The 19,378-nt window shown below is 40.0% G+C and overlaps 1 protein-coding gene across 3 annotated transcripts in view; it reads left to right on the top strand.

The window, feature by feature from the left end:
• RFX8 (regulatory factor X8) overlaps nucleotides 1–17,498 on the top strand; it is a 33,808-nt gene extending 16,310 nt beyond the window's left edge. The window contains exons 9-16 of one of the 3 annotated variants that reach the window (XM_065061069.1): nucleotides 64–177; nucleotides 804–954; nucleotides 2,258–2,316; nucleotides 6,628–6,784; nucleotides 8,337–8,392; nucleotides 9,536–9,650; nucleotides 13,075–13,366; nucleotides 17,181–17,498. In XM_065061069.1, the coding sequence (XP_064917141.1) occupies nucleotides 64–177; nucleotides 804–954; nucleotides 2,258–2,316; nucleotides 6,628–6,784; nucleotides 8,337–8,392; nucleotides 9,536–9,650; nucleotides 13,075–13,334 (912 nt within the window). In that variant the 3' untranslated portion in view covers nucleotides 13,335–13,366; nucleotides 17,181–17,498. Of the gene's footprint in view, nucleotides 1–63; nucleotides 178–803; nucleotides 955–2,257; nucleotides 2,317–6,627; nucleotides 6,785–8,297; nucleotides 8,393–9,535; nucleotides 9,651–13,074; nucleotides 13,367–17,180 lie in introns of all 3 variants that reach the window. The other 2 variants (XM_065061059.1, XM_065061079.1) reach the window with 2 other exon arrangements.
• Nucleotides 17,499–19,378: the final 1,880 nt, after the last annotated feature.

Here is a 19,378-nt window from a genome sequence, read left to right on the forward strand (position 1 = left end):
ATTACACTTCATATTTCACAAGGGCAAAATCAGTGAAAATTCATAAATGACTTTGCGCAACAGGTGGAAGATTGTATCATGTCATTCTGGAGGTCTCTGCAGCCTGAAAATGTAGCATTTATGTCCTTGCCAGATGTATGCCAGCTGTTCAAAAGCTATGACAGGCAGCTATTCAAGGTACCGTAGACACACTTGTTTGTTGTGATTATGTTATTATGTGTTTGTATCTTTTTGGTAGTTCTGCCTGAGGAGAAGGGCCAGCTGTTTCTTGTGTGCTGTACAACAGGATTTTAGTTTGTACCTCAAGTCTGTTCTTTGGCTTCTTTGGGACTTTTTAATGAGTCAGTGGAAATTAAGATAACTTCAATTATTCCTTTGAAAGTCCCTAATATAAATGGAGTATGCTGTTATAAATGTGGGCTGTAGTTCTGGCATGAGGTTATGTGGCAGAAGTTTCACCTAAAAACTGTTTTCCGAATTAGGAGAGTTATTTTTCCTTTGAGGACACTACTGCATTTCTTGGTGACATTCCACATAGAAATATGCAGTTTTCTGATAAAAATAATTTGCTCCTCATTTACAGCAGGTCATTAAGTAGTATCTAATAATTAATTCAGGACACGATACTTATTTTTAAGATCTTTTTCCTTCTGCTGGTAAATGTAGCTTAGCTGTTGCTTAATTGGAAGAAAAAAATGAGCTTCTTTACACTTACATTTAAAGTATAAATACGATTTTGTTTCAAGCTGCTGTAAATACCTCTAGTACACCAATCATTTGCAGCTCCATGAATTGTATTCTAGGAAATGGAGGACATCTTACTTCATGATTTCCTGGAGGAGGTGCCTGTGCAACGCATTAAGTCAATGAGATTGTTCAGTAAAAATATTGAAGTTTGGCTGCTTAATGCTTTGAAAGAGTTTCCATTACCGCTCCAAACATCTAAATCTAAAGGTATGTTTGAGTAATAGAGATATTTGCATAAAATAACCTTTGCTTAAATAGCAAAGAAGATTGTATTACAAGACTCTTACAGAAATTATTTTAAAAACAGTTTTTAACTGATGCAACTTTGGTAGTAGTGAGGACTAGAGTTAGTTGGGATGCAGTTAAAAAGAAATAGTCTCAGATAATGTGTGAGAACAAATTTAAGCCAAAATTATTCAAAATTCATGGTAAATTAAAGTGTATTTGAATATTTTTAAAGATCTGTTCTTGCCATGATTGCTTTGGCTGTGCAGTCTGCCCCTTGAAATTTAGGTATTTTTCTGTCTTTTCACCTTGCAAGTGGTTTTATGCAGATAAATTAATTAATGGCTATAGCACAGTTCAATATAAAGGGGAAAAAAAAAGCCATATTCCCATAGGGAAACTATGACTTTGCCTTTAGAGGAGGATTTGAAAAAATCTGTACTTTACAAAGGTGTGTGTATATATGTGTGTGTTTATAAATATGTACGAATGTACATACACACATATATTTATATGCGATGCTGAAAATTCTGACTAAAACATAATGTTGATCAGTTGCTCACCGAGTGCAGACCAACTGCTCAGAGGCAAAGCAGGGCTCCTGTGTGGAAAAAAGATTGTATTAGCATTCATATGCTTAAGGAAGACTTGCAGATAGTCTTAATCCTGACATTTCTTACATTTGAATGCTTGACAGAGCAAACTTAGTAAGGTGTTTTTAAAATGTGACTGCATGGAAATATATGTAATTAATCAGCTGCAACTAAGAATCAGTGATTTTGTATTATATTCTTGGAGCATGTTTGTCATAGTTGCAACACATTATAAACAGGGGAAAATAGAACCAAAGAAACCAAAGCTTATTGACAGTGCTGCAAAATTATAGGTGCATAAATGTGGAAATGTAACCCCCCTAAACAAAATACAGGAGGTTTAGAATTAAGGTTGCTTTCATTCACTTTAAACCATACATGTAAATGAGTATTAGTCTTGATTAAGAAGTATTTCATGTAAAAAAATACTAGAAGCATTTTTCCTGTGTGCCACGGGTTATCAGATTTGCAGTGAAGAAAGAGTGGTGGCCTGGGCAGCTTCTGCTTACAAGCTCTAAGCTGCCAGGGTCCACAGCCTATAGTGCTGGCTTGGTGCCCCCACTGTGCCCTCCCGTAGTCTTTGTAGCTCCCCTAGGGATCTACTTTCTAACTTAAAAGATCTGTCTTCATTAATGTCTTTTAAACTGTGAAATATTAATGATATGAAACATCTGCCTCTTCTTCTTTAACAGAAGTTAAAGTGTTTATAAAAAGACTTGGGAGAAAGATAGACCTTTCTAACATGGTCAAGGTATGTTCCAGAATCCTTGAAACAAAAAAGCTGGTCATCTCATTCACTCAAGCAGTCCGAGCTATTTATGAGATGCTCCACTGTAGGACAAGAGCAGCAGCACAGGTGTTCTTAGCTGTAGACTGCCCACAGTCCAAACCATGCTCACCTTCCTACCTATCTCTTCCCACACAGTAAGTATGCTGACAGGACTTTTTCCTTCCTCTGTGTTCGTTGAAAGCTTCTGAGATATGGCCAATGATCCCCCACGGATAGGAGAACACAGTAGCTGCAAGGGTCAGATGACAGTTTCCAGTATCTTCATTCAGCCATGCAAAACCCAGTTTTATTCTAAAATATATTTTATGTTGTGTCCTGACTACTCTCTCTAAGGAGTGTTGCAGCAGCCTGCACAAGGGAAATCACTGATATATCAGCTGCAGAGAAGCTGTGTGGTTGGGGAGCAAGGCAGGAGGTCTGTAAGGGCACAAGACCCTCAACTTTTTCATGGATCCCAGGGATCAGCTGGCAAAATCTTCTCCATCCTCTGAGCAGACAGTGCTGAAAGGAATGCTGAAGGGAAGCACCCTCTGAACTTTCCTGCTCATGGCCACCACTCAGATTGGCTTTTTTCCTTGGGCAAAAAAGAGATAAAATCTCTCTAACAATATCTCTACCTGCTTTTTGGTCCAGAATATCATTCTTCTCAGCCACAGTGACAAAGGAGATGCATCCAGGTAATGCATTTTTAACCCTTTGAACACTGCAAAGTGAATTGTTTCGTTCAGTACTGTGTTATAATGACAGGCTGTACCCTCCCTGCAGCATTCCTTCCATTGGTGTCCTTGGATACTTTCAGATCCTTGGGTTTTGAGGTGGTCTGGGCAACAACAGAACAGATAGGTCATGAACGGGGAAGAAAGCAGAAAAGAACAGGTGGTATGTTGTCTCCTCTCCTTCAAACACCAAGTACAAGATTCTCCCAACTTACCATGTGGCTTAAATCACTACATTGTATCCCCACAATAAAGGGGAGAAAGGAAGGGAGCTGTGGCTTAATGAACTACATGGTATTGTCACATTGTTCCTCAATAAACGCAGCTTCTCTTTATGGAAAAACTCATCACCAACAACATAAAAAGGACACACATCACTTTAAAAAGGTTTTTAAAAATCATAATAATATACAAATATGCACCCGTGTGCTAACACAGGCAAAAGGTTCACTTCTGTGAGGTGCTGAGCACTCACAGTTCCCAAATACTGCAGCAGTTCTTGGAGATACTAAATACCTGGAAAGCTCAGCTTTGTGTGCTTTGAAAGAGTGTTCTTGTGTGTTGAAGGACATGATGCAGCAAGACTGCAAGTGCCTGCTGTTCCCAGACATTTGCATTTGCTTTGCATACTCAGAATTTACATCATCCTTGTGCTGAAGCCATGATGTCAAGGAGCTGGTTGTAGGTTTTCAAATCTTCCCTGCTTATTCTTAATGCACAGAAAAGCTACAGAGGGTTAGCAATGAATTTACACCCTCAAGATTTAGGGCAAGAGAATTACAGCCTGCATTGGGGGGGATTCTCTAGCAACAGCCTTTGACTGCTCTACATCCCCTTTATGCTCTTTAACTGACACAAAGTGAACCTCACAGACCTCAGAATCTGGGTCAGATCAACACTTACAGCTGAGCACATCCTGAGCCTGGTTCTTGTTCATGTTAACAAGCTCTTGGCTCTGTTCTCACAAGCAAATGATGTTTGCACCTTCTCTAGAGCCTCTTTAAAATACAAAGGGAAGGGCAAAGGAGTTCTGGTGTACGTGGTGATTAGTCCCATCGGCAATTTAAAAACAATAGTTTCAATAAATAAAATTATGCAAGCTTTGTAAATGAGCATCCCCATGAGTTTTTCAGCAGTGATACAGTCTCTGTTACAACTTCTGCTGGAGATCTTGCCAAAGCCATGGATACTGGGCTCCAGCAAAGCAGAGAAGGAAATAAATATCAGCTAAACATTCCCCTGCAAATATATCCTCCTGTCCAACACACACCAGAAGATGGTTAGCTAAACACCACAGGTGTTTAAAATTTTCAGCTTGTGAGGAACATGCGGATGCTTAGTGGAGAGGCAGACGTCTCTCAGAAAGGACTGTTGAGTGGTTTAGTCAGCCAGACCCAGGCTTGTGTGGACCTGTAGCCTGTTTCTCCTGGTGGTTCTTATCAGTCCTCCTCCAGTGTACTCTCCTGGCTTCTAGCAATCTGAGGTGAAGGTTGTATCCACATCTTGGTATTTAATAGCTTGGTTTTGGCATCCATAACACCCTTGGGTAGTGAGTTCCAGGGTTTGATTATTTATTGAGTGAAAAAGTACTTCATTTTATTAACTTTAACATTTCTGCCCTTCTTCATGCAATTCTCCCTGCAAACCTCCATCACATCCTCCCTCAGCTACTTCTATTTGAAGTTGATCTCATCTTCCTACATAGGAGTCATTTGATGTTTCTAATCATCCTTCTCAGCTTTCTCTGTCTAAAATACACCTTGAATTTCAACTAGAGACGGGTGGTCAAAGCAGGTGAGAGCGCTCCTACTGAGAAGTATTACACTATGGAGGAGCTGTGTAACTGCAGCCTCCACATGGTGTAACCACGCCAGCCCTTGTAGAGTGCTTTGCAATGACTTAGCCACCTGGTGAGAAAACAGGAACAATTTTGACAAGGTCAGCATTCAAAAGAAAAAAAAAAAGTAACTTTCCCATCATGTGCAGATAAAGCAGGCTGACAGCTGCTACTACCTGGACATGCAGAAGTAATTAGAGCATAAAATGGTGTGAGTTCCCTGTGAGAAAGGAATGTGAATATGCTGCTTGTTGTTTCTTGGGGCTGATTCCTGCCTCTGGTAACCTGTATTTAAGTGTTGTCGGAGCAGACGCTCAATCAGTTAGAGCATTTTCACCGGGGGCCACATCAGCCTCGCGGTTGCCTTCAAAAGGCCAAATGTAATTTTAGGACTTTATACATTTATACATTTGGTCCTTTGAAGGCAACCACGAGGCTGATGTGGCCCGTGGTGAAAATGCATTTGACACCCCTGATTTAGAGAATTATGTTTAGTGAAGTGCAATAGCTAAAGGGACTGGTGTAAAGCCGGGGCATAGAGAGGGGTACTGGCAGCCTGCTGAAGGTGCTGCCCCCGTAGTTCCCAGTCTTTGGGTCGTGTCCTCTTGTTGCAAGCAGCAGCTCTCCTTCTGACACTAGAAACTCCAAGTAAAATAAGGTAAAAGACTTAGTCTTTAACTTAGCTGAAAGGGATTACCAAGTGAGAATCAGAGTGCCTTTGGTATTTCAGTAAAGCTAGCAGAATGGTGAAAAAGAAACATTGCTGGATTGGGAATTATGTTTGCACATAAATGGGCAGCTGCATTCTCTGCTGCTTGTGGGGACACGGTAAGCCTCTGGTGAATGAGATTTTTTAAAACATTTATGAATCCCGAGGTTTTTCTAAATTTTACAAAAAATATTTTTCCTCCGCAAGGCCACACTGGACATGGATTATTCGTATAAAAGCCTGAAATTCAACAAAGGCTTTAGATTCTTACTTATCTCAGTATGGAAGTGAGAGACAAAGTGATAGATTAACAAATTTTAATAGATTAAGGTTTAATTTCATTCATCGTTTTCATCTTTTCATCAAGAATCTGGAGCAATACTGTTTGATATTAGCAATGAAATTTAAAAAAAAAAAAAAAAAAGAAAAGGTTCAGAGATAAGGATCAAAGTTAGGCTGAAAATTCCTTGCAATATCTATCTAATTTTGGGGACAAATATGAAGCCAGACTCATTCACAAATTACTCATATGAAGATAAATGGGATAAAATCCCAACTAATTTTAACTAGCACCACATTTATAATATTGTTTTTGTCTTCTCAAAGGTTTGGGCAGCTTGAGAAAACTTGCCTTCTAATTTAATTGAAACATATACTAAGGACAAGTAACATCAAGGGAAAGTCAGCCCTGATACAAAATTTCATGTTTTAGACAAAATACCATCATTTGGTGTAACTATAACAACTCTGGGCAAAACCAATTGCTCAGATACTTCAAGCACGTTAACCTTGTCTGCTGCATCAGAGACGACACCACAGGGCGCCATTGAAAATAATAATTCCTAGAACAAAAAACACTTGAAGACAACTTCAGATTCATTTCCTTTGATTTTTTTTTTTTTTTTGCCAATTCAGAGACTGTTTATATAAAGTCTGGTATTGAATAAGGGAAGCTTTTTGACTGAGTTAGGGCTTGAGAAAGGCATTAACTGTTTTCTTATTATCTATAGATAATGAGAACAGTCTTGAACAGCAACAGCAAAGTCACTGTTCTGCGATCAGACTTGCATGCTGTCATCAGTCAGGGATTTCTGGATGTGCCTGGAAACCTCTTTCAAACAAAGTGTAGGAATCCAGAGGAGCCGCAGAACGACATACACCTCAAATGTAATATTTTTTTGTTATATTTTGTCTATCCACTTAATCCCTTGCTTGCCATTGTTAAAGCTCCAGCATTTCCTCTTGTTTATTCACAGTTTCTGCCCCAATGGGAATTTCAGTCTTGCTGTAACCCAGGGTACTGGAAAATAGCCAATAAAATTGAGAATGAAGGATGTAATATTATCCTTTTAACTTTAAAGGTTAAGAATGAAAGCTTTCTACGGCAGCAGGAGTAGAGTTTGTGTTACTAAATGATGTACCTCTGGAAGAAGGTTGACAAACAGGGTTGATCATTTATTATCTTTTGCTTTGACAAAAAGAGGATTCCAAGAGTTCCATTTTGCATTTTCCTCTGTTATTAATCAAAGTACGCAAAATCATTTATTGTGGCCAGATTTTAAAATATTGTATGCTGAACTGGACAAGGGCTATTGGCCTTTCAGCTTCCATGTCCTTTTGCTGTACTGCAGCCTGTGGGACCAATGTTGTGCTGTAAAACATGAAAATACAGAGTTTGGATGCAGCCATGACATAATGCCTTTTCCAACTTAATGCAAAGTGATGGGAAGATAATGGCAAGTCAATTTTTAGATTAATGGGCTGCCGTTTAAATTGTTAGCAAGGGATGGACAAGTTGGACTAGGCCGTGCATAGCACTGATAGGGGGAAACCTCAGCTCTGTTGCTGGCCCACCGTCAACTTGCTCGCTGACAAGGGATGCACCACAGCCTTTCCATGGCTGCTTTCAGTGGGAAAAATAACTTGCATTCTTCAAAGAACCATCAGGATAACCATTTACATAATATTGATATACAGCTTAAAATAAAAAACGCTGTGCAGAATGCTCATATTATATTTGCGCATTATATTAATGATGATCTTACTCTTTCCGAGGTGAATTTATGGCATTCTCTGTTTTTGTTGCTTTTACAAACTGTTATTTATAATAAGCAAGGTTTCACAGACCTTACCTATATGCCTTCTTGAAAGATGTCTCAGTTTGAAGGGTATAAATTCAGAGAGGTGCCATAGTGATGTACCTTTTAGTACTGGGTAGTAGGTTCCAATCTTTTAGGGGAGCAGCTGCACTGATTTGTGGTAATATTATCTGTATTTCTGTTGGTCTCCAGAATATTCTGCATTTTCTGTTATTGTTTTAAAGCTGTTTTCTCCCCCTCAACAGATAAACCAAGATTTTTTTTTTTCTTAACCGCATAAAATCTCACACAAGTAAGTTGCTATTGCATATAACTACATTCCAGCTTTCACACTGGAAGTGTTTATTCTTGCCACCTTTGACATGATGACTAGGTCAGTGCAGATATGGTGGAAATGGACACAAATGTGAATTCTGTTTTCAAAGTAGTGTACTATTCCATATATTAATCAAAATACTATGAACAAATGTCTTAATATAGTTTAAGCTAAAGATAAAAGAATAAAAGGCTAAAAACTGCAGAAACAAACCAAAAAGCAAGTCAATCACTTCAAGTAATGATCTCCCTTCTGTATTTCATAGGTTTGAATGACTTAATGTCTCTGCTCGTCCCTTCCATAGATATTCAGGTTCTCCTGAACTGTGTGTCTTCAAATCTTCAGGCTTTTGTCATTCAGGTATAAAATTAATTTAATAATTCCATAAAAGAAAATGTGATCACATCATTTATCATGCTACATGCTGACTGTCGCTAGTCTGCCGGAGCTACATTGTACTGTAGCAACCTGACCAGACTGCATATTTCCATAAATACAATTTATGCATGTTGCAGAAAAAGGGGGAAATTAACTGGCACACAAAAATTCCATCTGTGCAAACAACTACAAGCACATTTCTGTGCATATATCCACTTGGATGTTTTCAGTATCTGCTCTCATCTCATAGACACGTATTATAACAGTCCCTAATAAGCCAAAATTCAGAAGAAAAATGTTAGTAAAAATGAACACCTCATGATTCCTGAAATAATTGATTTACAAAGCTGTTGGCTTTTGGCAGACAGCAGGAGAGTGACAATTTCTAGTACACTGTCTCTAGCTCTTGTGAAAGATTCAAGTATGATCATCCTCACACGTGCACCTTTCCATAAGTTACCAAACTCTACCACTCCTGTTCCATCACTGGTACAGAATTAGTGGTAGCTTGATTGCACAACTGCATTCGGTTCGTTGCCAAACCAATTACCTTGGGTCTGAGTGGTGGTTAAAGTTGTTTTTGGTTTGAGGTATTTTTTTCACTTTTTGAAGAAGCAGGAAAACTGCACTTCTTGAGCTTCTTTTTTTTTAAATTAAGAAAATTATTTTGCTGTTCTGTAGTGCCTTCATCTCATAGAACCCTCAGCTACCTCATGGGATGGTACAAAGAAGATGAACTTTTCATGGAGGTTCACAGTTATAGGGCATAAGGCAATAGACACAAGTTGCAGCAAATAAAATTTCTAATAGATAAAGAGAAAAAAAAAATCAACATTAGAGCAGTTAAGCATGGGAAGAGGTTACCTGGAAAGGCTCTGGAATCTCCATCCTGGAGGTATTCAGAATGTGTCTGGATGAGGCCTGAATCAAGCTGCCCATGCTTTGAGGAAGAGGTTGCATTAGATGATGTGCACAGATCCCTTTCAACCTAAGTTATTTCAGGATTCTAACAGAAAAACCTGCTTGTTCCACCCTTGTATGCAGTTTGTACAGGGAAATTGCAACACAATAAGGAATTATTTTAACCAGCTTGATCATAAAGTACTTTTTTTGCTGTGTCTGCAGCCAAGCAGGAGTAAAGAGGAATTCAGAAAATTGGCCTCAGATTTCCAGTTGAAATGGAACTTCCTCCTGAGCGCAGTAAGCAAGGTTATGACCCTGAACTATGCAGACAGTTTTGGTAAGTAGGATCTTTGTGACTCTCATCTGATATACCCCTCTGTCTCCTGAGATGGCAGAGGCACCAGATGCTTTTAACTGAGATAAATTCATGCTGAAGTCATTAGGGGCATCACTTCTTCCTACGCTCTCCCTTGCAGCAAGCAGCACCACTCATCTGGTGCTGTGGCTAGCTAGGTCAGGCAAGTGAAACTTTCCGTTTTCTGCCAGATTTGTTTTCTGATCCAAAACTCCAGGATGAGCAGAAGAGGGGAAGGTATTATAGGAGCATGCGGCTGGAAATGGTGAGAAGGGCACAACTCCCTCTTTCGGCAGAAGCCATCATTTGTCTGTGGGAACATGGGGAACAGCAGCCTGAGGTGTGAGCCTCTCCTCTCCCTCCCTTCAAAAGCTGCCGACCCCAGCAGCAGGGTGTGACAGAAAGCCGGGGCCACTAATATCCCAAACCACCGAAATTCCAGATCTCTCAAAGTGACAGCCCCCAGTCCTTCAGGTTCTTCCCGTATAATGGAGCCAGAGCAGAGCCACTGCAATAACTACTTGCCAAAAGTTCCTCTGACAACTATGTGCTCCTTCCTTTTCCTTATGCTTTACACTGATGTAAGTGCTTGCCTAGCCAGAAGCAAGCCTGTTTAAGGTGTTAAACTCACTTGTCACTCCTTTAGCTGGGTTAGTTTTCTCTCTGTTTTAGGGCTTTGGGCTGTCAAGTAGCAAATCCACCCCACACCAGTGAAAGGCAGGAGAAGTGAAGGGACTGTGCAGTCACATTCACTCAAAGAGGTTTGAAATGGTACAGCCACATCTTGAAACAGTTCAGTGTCTTTCATTTCTGTATTGCACCAGCCTTATCTGCCTTTCTGTTCATTTGTAAAACCTTTCAGAGGTTCTCTCTCTGTTATTCGTTCTGCAGAAATGCACCAGCTCCTGTGAATAGCATCTGATCTCAAACTGCACGAACCACTTTTTAGATTTTCAAAGGAGCACCTTCACTTTTTTTTTCATCTTCTTTTGGATGGGGCTTCACACAAATAGCCAAAGAAAAAAGTATGGTTTTGAAGATAATGAGGTTATGTATTTCCTACAAGGACATAACAAAGGGGTATGTTAAGGTTGTTGCCTTTTGTATTCTTCAGTATCTTCCCCTGCTGATGTCGGTGTTTGTGCACATATGTGCGCAGCCCTTTTTCACACCAAGGTGCCACCTTTTGCTTTATATTTAGATTGCAAACTCTCTGGAGCGGGATTAGAGTTTTGTTCTGCGTCTGCAGGGAACAGAGCGCAGTAGCATCCCTTGTCTGTCAGCTGCTGCATTACAGTAATAATAACTATTCCTTTCTCTCTCTCCGGAGGAGTTCTGCACAAAACTCTACAATGTTGCATGCAATATTTTGGGCAATAGGGAAATTAGGAATGTATTCCAAGAACAGCTCTGGAAACATAACGTTTATTGAAATTCCCCATGATGATGAAATTCTCTTTACTCTTTCCACCACAAGAATAGTTTAATGAATTGCCTCCCTGTTCTGCAGTTGTCACTGATTGGGCATACAACTGATGGAGAGTATCCCCTCCTCTGCTGAGCCTTCCTTAAACTAGTTACAAATTATATTTTCATCCCACTTACAACAGCCTTCTTATGATACTTCAGTGGCACTAAGACTGAACTTATTCTCACATGTGAGAGAGTTAAAAAATGCCTTTTAACCTTTCTCTGTGATGCTCCAATTAATTTGGTGATTATTATATTCTTTCTTAATACCTTTGGTTCTTTAAGACATTGGGCTCTACAGTAGAATTTTGAGTTTTAGTGGACAAAGCTGAAGCCATTATGTTAACAAGCCATCTGCTGTAAAAGTTCTGTACTCAGAGTCATTGCTTTTCAGAAATTTTCTACATCTCAGTATTTCCTGCAGAAATGGTGGGCAGCCTGCAAGTCGAAACATGTAGCATCCACACTGAGGAAACACAACCACTTAGACAAAGATGTGAGTGCCACGTTCCTGCAGTGTGCCTCCCCTCAAAATACACCACATACCAGCAAGCAAAACCAAACTTACTTCTGTCTGAAGCTCTTGCCTTGGATCTTGGCACATCTGGCACACATGCAGGCATGCTTACACATCTGAATTTCGTGTTGACTTTTACCCTTTCCAGCCCAGCTTCCCCATGGGTGATGCCCAAGTGTGGTCGGAGGAACCGTGCAGTTACCCCCTCTGAGACAGCAAGGCACAAGTGTGCTACAGCAGTCAAGGCTAATGGGACCTCTACAGTTCTTCCAGCTCCACCTCCTCTCCAGCAAATGTGCCTCTATGTGTCTCCGTCACAGAGCCTCACTTCAGCTGGTACACCTCCATCTCCTTCACCACTCTCCCTTCCAAGGCATTCAGGGATGTATTGGCGAGCAGCGCTTGCTGGAGAGAGACCTGCACATTCCTCTTTTGAAAGCAAGCCGATTCACCTTTCTATCCCTCTTCAAATCTATGTCACTCTGTATTATCCCAAGGGACAGTGGGGTGGTAGCTTTTGTTTCATGCTTACTGTTCTTGAATATATTGAAAACATCTGTAAGACTGTTAGAAACTGTTATAGACTACTAGTGTCACGTCTGTATAGTTTGAACTCCAAGTGTCAAGGTCCCTTTCCTCGTCTGACAGATTAACAATTCTTACTTTGCTATAATTTGCTATCATTTAAAAATGTGCAAAAAGACAAACAGTAGAACCAGCAGCTTCTCAGACACACCTAACATCAAAAGAGGCAGTATTTTTCATTTTTAAAGCTCTGTAAACCTTGGTCATCCATATAAATGGTGGTGTCTCCTTGTTGATGTCCAAGTAAACACATTTGTGGGATGCAGAGGTTGTGAATTGTTTGATGAATTCCTATGCAGATTTATGGCATGGAAGAAGACCTACTCTTTACTGCAAGGGCTTTCAACCAAGCTATGATTCAAAAGTCAATGGTCCCAGTGAGTCTCACTTGGCTTTTAGCAGTTATGCCCCAAGCTGCAAGGTAGGGCATTTGATGTCACAGACATAAGACACACAGATGTCTGTAGGAGGATTTGCTTGGGAAGAGGTGAAACGATTTATCTGTCCGAGGGGAAAATGGTGATGATACGTGCTTGTTGATAAGCTTTGTAGTAGCAGTGCATGTGGGGAAGAGCTTGAACAGGAAAGCAAATAAACACACTTTCCTCTCTAGCTAAAATAAAAAGGTGTTTGCTCATGTTTAAAATCTGCAGCTGGTGCCTATTTCTCTGTGATATCTGGAAATACATAATTTTTAAGTACTATTTGATGAGTGATTAGTGTGCTGCTTTGTCTATCCCATTACTATTATGAAGCCCTTCAAAAAAGAACACATCATGAAGATAAGCAAATGAAGAGGATGTTAAAATTATTTTTGTTTTTCTTTAAACCTAGGATCCTGGCATTTGTTTAATTTGCTACTCATGGATTTTGTGGCTCACATTTTCCTGTCCTATATAGAGGAGGAAGCTGATGAAAGTTTCTGGGTTGCAAAGCAAAACGAGTCTCCTGTTCTGTGGGTTTATGAGCCCAACCATTTCTGGGGCTATTTTGCAGAGGAGCAACCTCAAGCCAATGTTCCACAGACAGCTCTTATAACTTTGATGCAGAGCCAGAATAACTTCGGATTAAGCAACGTTTTTCCAGAATTCTGAGTTGTTCGGTGGACACAGCTGCAGGCAGCAAGGTGAAATAAACGTTAACTTTTAATGTTTTAACAACAACAACAAAAGTTATAAGTTGGGTAAATTGGGAGGGATCAGAAGGGGTGTTGTTGTTTGAGAGGCTTTATGTGTGTGAAGTAGAACTAATGAAATCCAGGTTTGCATGGAGCTGTGCCCAGTGCCACCTAAACCTCAAGCCATAAATCATCTTCCACAGCCCCCACCCACCCCAGATCCCACCAAGGGATCGTAGTTTCCACACCACCCACCTCCTCATCACCACAGTTTCCTGATTCTTCCCTTAGGTTTCCAGCAGACCTTGGGTGCTCCTTTAGATTCACCAAGCATTGTCTAAGCAAGAGCAGCGCTGTTCTGGTAGCTTGGGAGCAGCTTGTGGAATTGCTGACCAAAGAGACTGCGTATATTTATTGATCGGATACATGAGCATATGGCGTGGTCATTTCTCGCTGTTGGAAGCACGCAGAGGCTCTTCCCTCCACCTACCTGTTAGTTTTAGCAGAACATGCAGAAGTATGAAATCCTTGAGATCCTTCTGCTCCACCAGACTTTCTTGCAATCAGTCCACTAGTTCAAACTTACCAGCATAAGGGATGACATACAGGTAGAAAACAAGATATACTCTAAGTCTTCCTAGGATGCAAGGCTAAGTATGAGAACATGGATCAAGCCTCTGTGCTTAATACAAGTGATGAATTATACATTCAGCTTTTTTCAGATTTGTCTTCCATGCAATAACAGCACTTGTCTTCACTCTTAGAGAACATTGTGTTTTCCGGAAAAGAGTGCTAGACAAATGTTAATGGCATTAAGATTCACAAAGAAAATTACACTTTGAGAGTCATCCTGCTGTAGTTATTTTAATGTTTATCCAGCACCTCCCAAGATGTATTCAGCTTCCATAAAATGGGACCAGGACTAAAACCAGACTGTTTTTAAAACATCTTTATTAGCTAGAAAGACCCCTGGAGGACCCTTGTTTTTAAATATAAGATATGCTAAAACTAGCTCAACAATTAAAATTAGAGAGGAGAAAGAAGGCACAAAGGGGACAAATCAAGAATGATTTATAAACGTGATAGGCATGTTTGACAGTTGTTATCATTTTTCAAATGACCCATCCTGCCATGCCACGTTAACGTCAAAAACCAAGCTGAGCTGGGTGCAGGCTATGAGTAAGGAATCTCTAAACCACTGATGGCCAGAAATTAGGAGACAAACCAATAGAAAGATAATTCAGTATCTGCTTTGCTTCCTATGTTCTTTCACTGTGCTGCCCGTATGTGCTTTCATGTGGTCATCAAAGCTCTTGTGCGGCTCTCAGCAGACAAGGGTTTGACCCATGTGTTGTCTGTATACATAATGTTTTTACAATTTTGTGTAAGAGTTTTGCATACTTTGTACATTATCTCAAGAATAGAGCAAGGCTGACTAGAGTGAGGGACGAGGGGTATCTGAGTAAAAGATGATGGGTATAAAACATGAAATAAACAGTAGGGTGATTCGAGAGAACGTATGGATGAAATGTAGGACTGGCAGAGCATAGAAAGAGCCTAGAGATGAAAGATCCCAGCAGCTGATGGACTCTAACAGTCCACATGCAAAATGCTGACAATGGTGATTATTGAAATAAAGTCCAGTAAGAGCCTGCTGATGCTGTGGTTCAAGTGTTTGCAGCCTGTGAGGGAGAGGATAAACTTGAACCTGCAGCTCAGAATCTTTTCAGGAGCCATGTCAGTGCGAATGAGCACTTCTGCCTACTTGTGTCCTTCAAACAGTTGGTAGCTCCCACCTCAGCCATTGCAGGCTCCTTCTCTGGGTGTCAATACTAATTCCATAGATTGCTGAGAAACACAGCTGCCAAAAGCATCTCCATCACCCACCCCTTTTTTCATATTGCTACCTTAGTAGATCCCCTGAATAGGTTCCTACTGCATGAGGATTTGTGTTCTGCAACTTTTGATCACCAAAAATCATCATCATGCTCCCAAGCAACCTTCTGCCCCTGCTCCTGACTAATCCCCCTTCGGCCACTACCTGTTGTGTGGGGCATCTAAACCCTCAGCAGCCTCAGTGGCATCCACCAGATACGCTGCTGTTTCCTGGACCACATTTCTGCTGCCTGACATTTCATCACTCCGTGCATCACAGGGATATTTCATATTTTTTCCTTTAGCTCCTTTACCTCACGCAGCCTCTGCGCTCCCTGCGACCCAGTGTCTTTCATCAGCTCCCATCCTCCCCTCCGTCCTCTGCCAACAACACCAACCTCCGTGTCTTTTTCATCTTGTCCCATGAGGCATTTCTCTGCCTTCTCTACAGCCTGTTATGCTTGGGAAAAAAATCTGTTCATCGCACCTCCACCCTCATCTCATTGAAATTAGTGCTAAAAACTCAGTTTTGCTATGAAACCCTGGAAAAATGAGAGGGAGGACTGGTAACAGAAATCAGAAAAGAATCTTCCAACCTTGGCCTGATAGCAGCAGCATCAATATGTGTCTGTGGCTTAGCAGATCCCTTCATGATCTTTTAGCTGACACCTTCATTCTTCTTCTTCCTTCCCCATCTGTTTTTGGTCCTTCATTCCTACTTCATGCTGAATATAAATTACACTCCTCAGCAGAGAGACCATGTTTTTCCATTTATTTTGAACAGTGCAGAACATTTCTGTGGTGGTTGTTTGTTTTTTTAATGCAATTTGAAGCATGAGAATAATTGTTAATAATCCTGAAAAGGGAATACATTCCAAGTTGGCAACACCTCCTGAGGAAAACATTATTTTTATATGAAAAAATATAAAGGGCAGGGAGTGAGACAGTACAAGATTTGAACACAGTGGCTTAATAGGGAGTGTGGCAGATGACATGCTACACAGCCAAACACACATAATATGAACTAAGAATTGTTGAAACCAGTGGCAGTAACAAAGATGCTCTGAGCGAGCACTAATCTATAAAAGTGAAGCTCAGAGAGCATTGGCCCAATCTTTATTCCTTATCACAGAGCTTGCAGTTGCTTTCTCTCAGCATGAAAGGCATTTTTTCATCTAGAAAATCCCATTCTAGGCTTCTTCTCTTCGTTCACTTGCTACTAAATTAAAATCCTATTAAACTGCACACCTGCAGTGGGTTTATCTGCAGAGCACTGTGCTGTAGCTTTTAATCCAATTCCACACCTTCGTGACATACAATATACTGCAAACCAGGGCGTAGAAAGACTGAGGTTATGCTGTTTGTAGCTCTGTCAGCAGAGAACAAATCAAACACTTTGATTTATTAAAAAGAGAGAAAAAAAATAAGGACATAGTTAGCTACTTCACTTAAAGGAATAATAAGTGTTCATCTCAGTGGTCTGTATAATCCAAGATACAGAGATCAAGTGAAAACATTAGCTAAAATGATCAAAAAATGAGAGTAAAATCTTGACCCTGCTTAAATTCAGTGGCAAAACTTCTGCTGATTTGAAGAAAGCCAAGATTTCAGCATGAAAAATCAGTCCCCATCAGGGGGAGAGACAGGCTGAGACTATTCATTTTGAAAGAGAATATAAGGGTTTATAGCAGACATATAAAATGTGAATGATTTACTAAAAAGTGGATGTGGCCTCCTCTCAGACCTTTGCCACCCTACAGGGAAACAAAATCTCCTCTTGCTGGGTTAAGTGATGTAAAATAAGCTTGGTTATCTGTAAAATACCTCAGATTCAGCAGGAAAGAACAGAGAAGACTTTTTTATTCAACGAAGGGAGAAACAAATGATTCATAGTTCCTACAGTCAAAATACTTCCATGTTTCTTTTCTAATTTTCTGCTCATTTCCAGGTCAGGAAGAGAGAATTACTAAAACTTTTACTAATTTGGATCTTCAAGGAGGAAGGGAAGCACTTTGTACTTAAAAATATGGACACTTTGCCTCTGATGAACAGCAAATCTTTGGAGAAAAGCAGCCTGACTTTAAAATTCTTTATGCCACACCATTCTTACTTTTTGATGCAACTTTAAGAAATACTGTTTTCATTCTCTTGAATTTAAGAACGTTTTCTGGAAATACTAAACGCAAAACTGTGCTAGCAATGGAGTTATTTTAAGCTGGCACACTATTTAGCCATTTGACTTTATTTTAATAAATCTTCAGGAAAAAAGGTGAAGTATTTGTGGTTTGGTTTTATCTCTTTCTTGTATTTTTTGTAGTCAGTAAAGCTGAAGGCCTACCTGAAGTCATCATGGTAAATTTATCTGGAAGCTATAGAAAAGATTAATGACTCTGCATCAATGTTGCTTTGTGTCTACCATGCATAATTTTAAAATCATATTTATTGCATATAGAAGTTAGCACTAATTCCTATGTCTTGAGAAATTCCCGCTTTGTTTCCCATTTCTGCAGGATACAAGAGGCAATATTTCACATACAATCCTATTAACTGAAATTAAATAGGTTGTACATAACGTCATGGATTTGTTTATGTTAGAAACAAGGTTGTTTGAACTTATTCCATAAGCAAAATACAAGCAAAGACTCTTATAAAGACAAATCCTGGAATAAATTGGTAAGAAATAGTAAATACAGAGTATTAAATTTGTATCTTCCATGCATCAGATTGCATGAGGAAATGCCCTTAAATACCAAAGAAAGTAGGATTTTAAATATTTTTTAAGAGCATGTCTGCAGGGAGTTTACTGGGCCTGGTCATTATTTCAACGACAACTGCGTTGTTATTTTAAGAAGTGACATTTCCTGAACTAGAGGAAAGCAATTGTCAGGAGCTTAGCAAGCTTTCAGTTATTTTGGTTTTGGAAGTCTACGTTTTCCACTTGCATGTGCATTCCTCTGCCTCAGCTGAAGCACTGAAGTGGGATTCAATACTCAAAACGGTGGTATTACAGCAGATGTAGATAGGGCCATATGCTGAAGGAAAAGGTAGGCACGCATTTGATTTTGCTGATAAGATTAAGAGTTTGGTGGCCAAATTACATACTCTGGCGCAGTAACTTTGTGGTCTGAAAAAGCATTTGGGCCTTAAGGTCCATTATACCCATTTTTACTATCCTTCAGGTTTTTATGGTGAAACTAAAAAGCAAAACAGGGTGTCTAGGAAAAAATATAAGCTAAAAATACTCAATATTTTCTAGTCCACTTCTATTTATTAAAGTTTATATTCTAGATTAGATATGCAGCATATTTTCATGGAGTAATTAACCAGAAGTTGTAACAGCAGACCAACCTCGTGATCTTCACAGCTATGTAAAGGTAAGGTCTATTAGATGCATCTGAGAACCGTGTGAAAGGCAAAGGCTCCTGTGAGATTCATTCCTTCCTGTCCCCTCTTGAACCTGTACTCCTTAAATAATTTGGAGGAATGCAATGAAAGTTTAGAAGTATGTATTTTAAAGAATTATAAGTTTGCATTGCCATACTAAAGGAGCCTTCTGCCAAGAGCGGAAAAAGAGCAGGATGCAAAAGTGCCTTTACTAAATAAGGGCCATTGATACAAACTCAAGTATACATTCAAACCTTTGCCTAATTAAAACCTTGTCTGGGAGATATATCATTTAATAGCAGTTCCACGTACTTACATGTCAAAACGAATCCCACAAGCACTGCAACAAATGATGTCTGACTTTTAGGACTTGGGGTCTTGCTGTTCATTGATCCCAGTGTCCAAATGAAGTTTTGCCTGCAACGGGAGCATTCAGGTGGGTGCACTCCCTTGTGTATTCTCTCTTTTCTGTAAGTGGAGAGATCATAGAATAGTTTGGGTTGGAAAGGACCTTCAAAGGTCATCTAGTCCAAGCCCCTGCAATGAGCAGGGACATCTGCAACTAGATCAGGTTGCTCAGAGCCCCGTCCAGCCTGGCCTGGAATGTCTCCAGGGATGGGGCATCTCCCACCTCTCTGGGCAACCTGGGCCAGTGTTTCACCACCCTCATCCTAAAAAATTTTTTCCTCATGTCTAAATTGATCACACTGTCTCTGCCTTGATGTTTCCATGTGCCTGGTTTTGCACATGAAGTACGTATAA

This window comes from Columba livia, chromosome 1 (genome assembly GCF_036013475.1).
Source record: "Columba livia isolate bColLiv1 breed racing homer chromosome 1, bColLiv1.pat.W.v2, whole genome shotgun sequence".
NCBI classification, from domain to species: Eukaryota; Metazoa; Chordata; class Aves; order Columbiformes; family Columbidae; genus Columba; species Columba livia.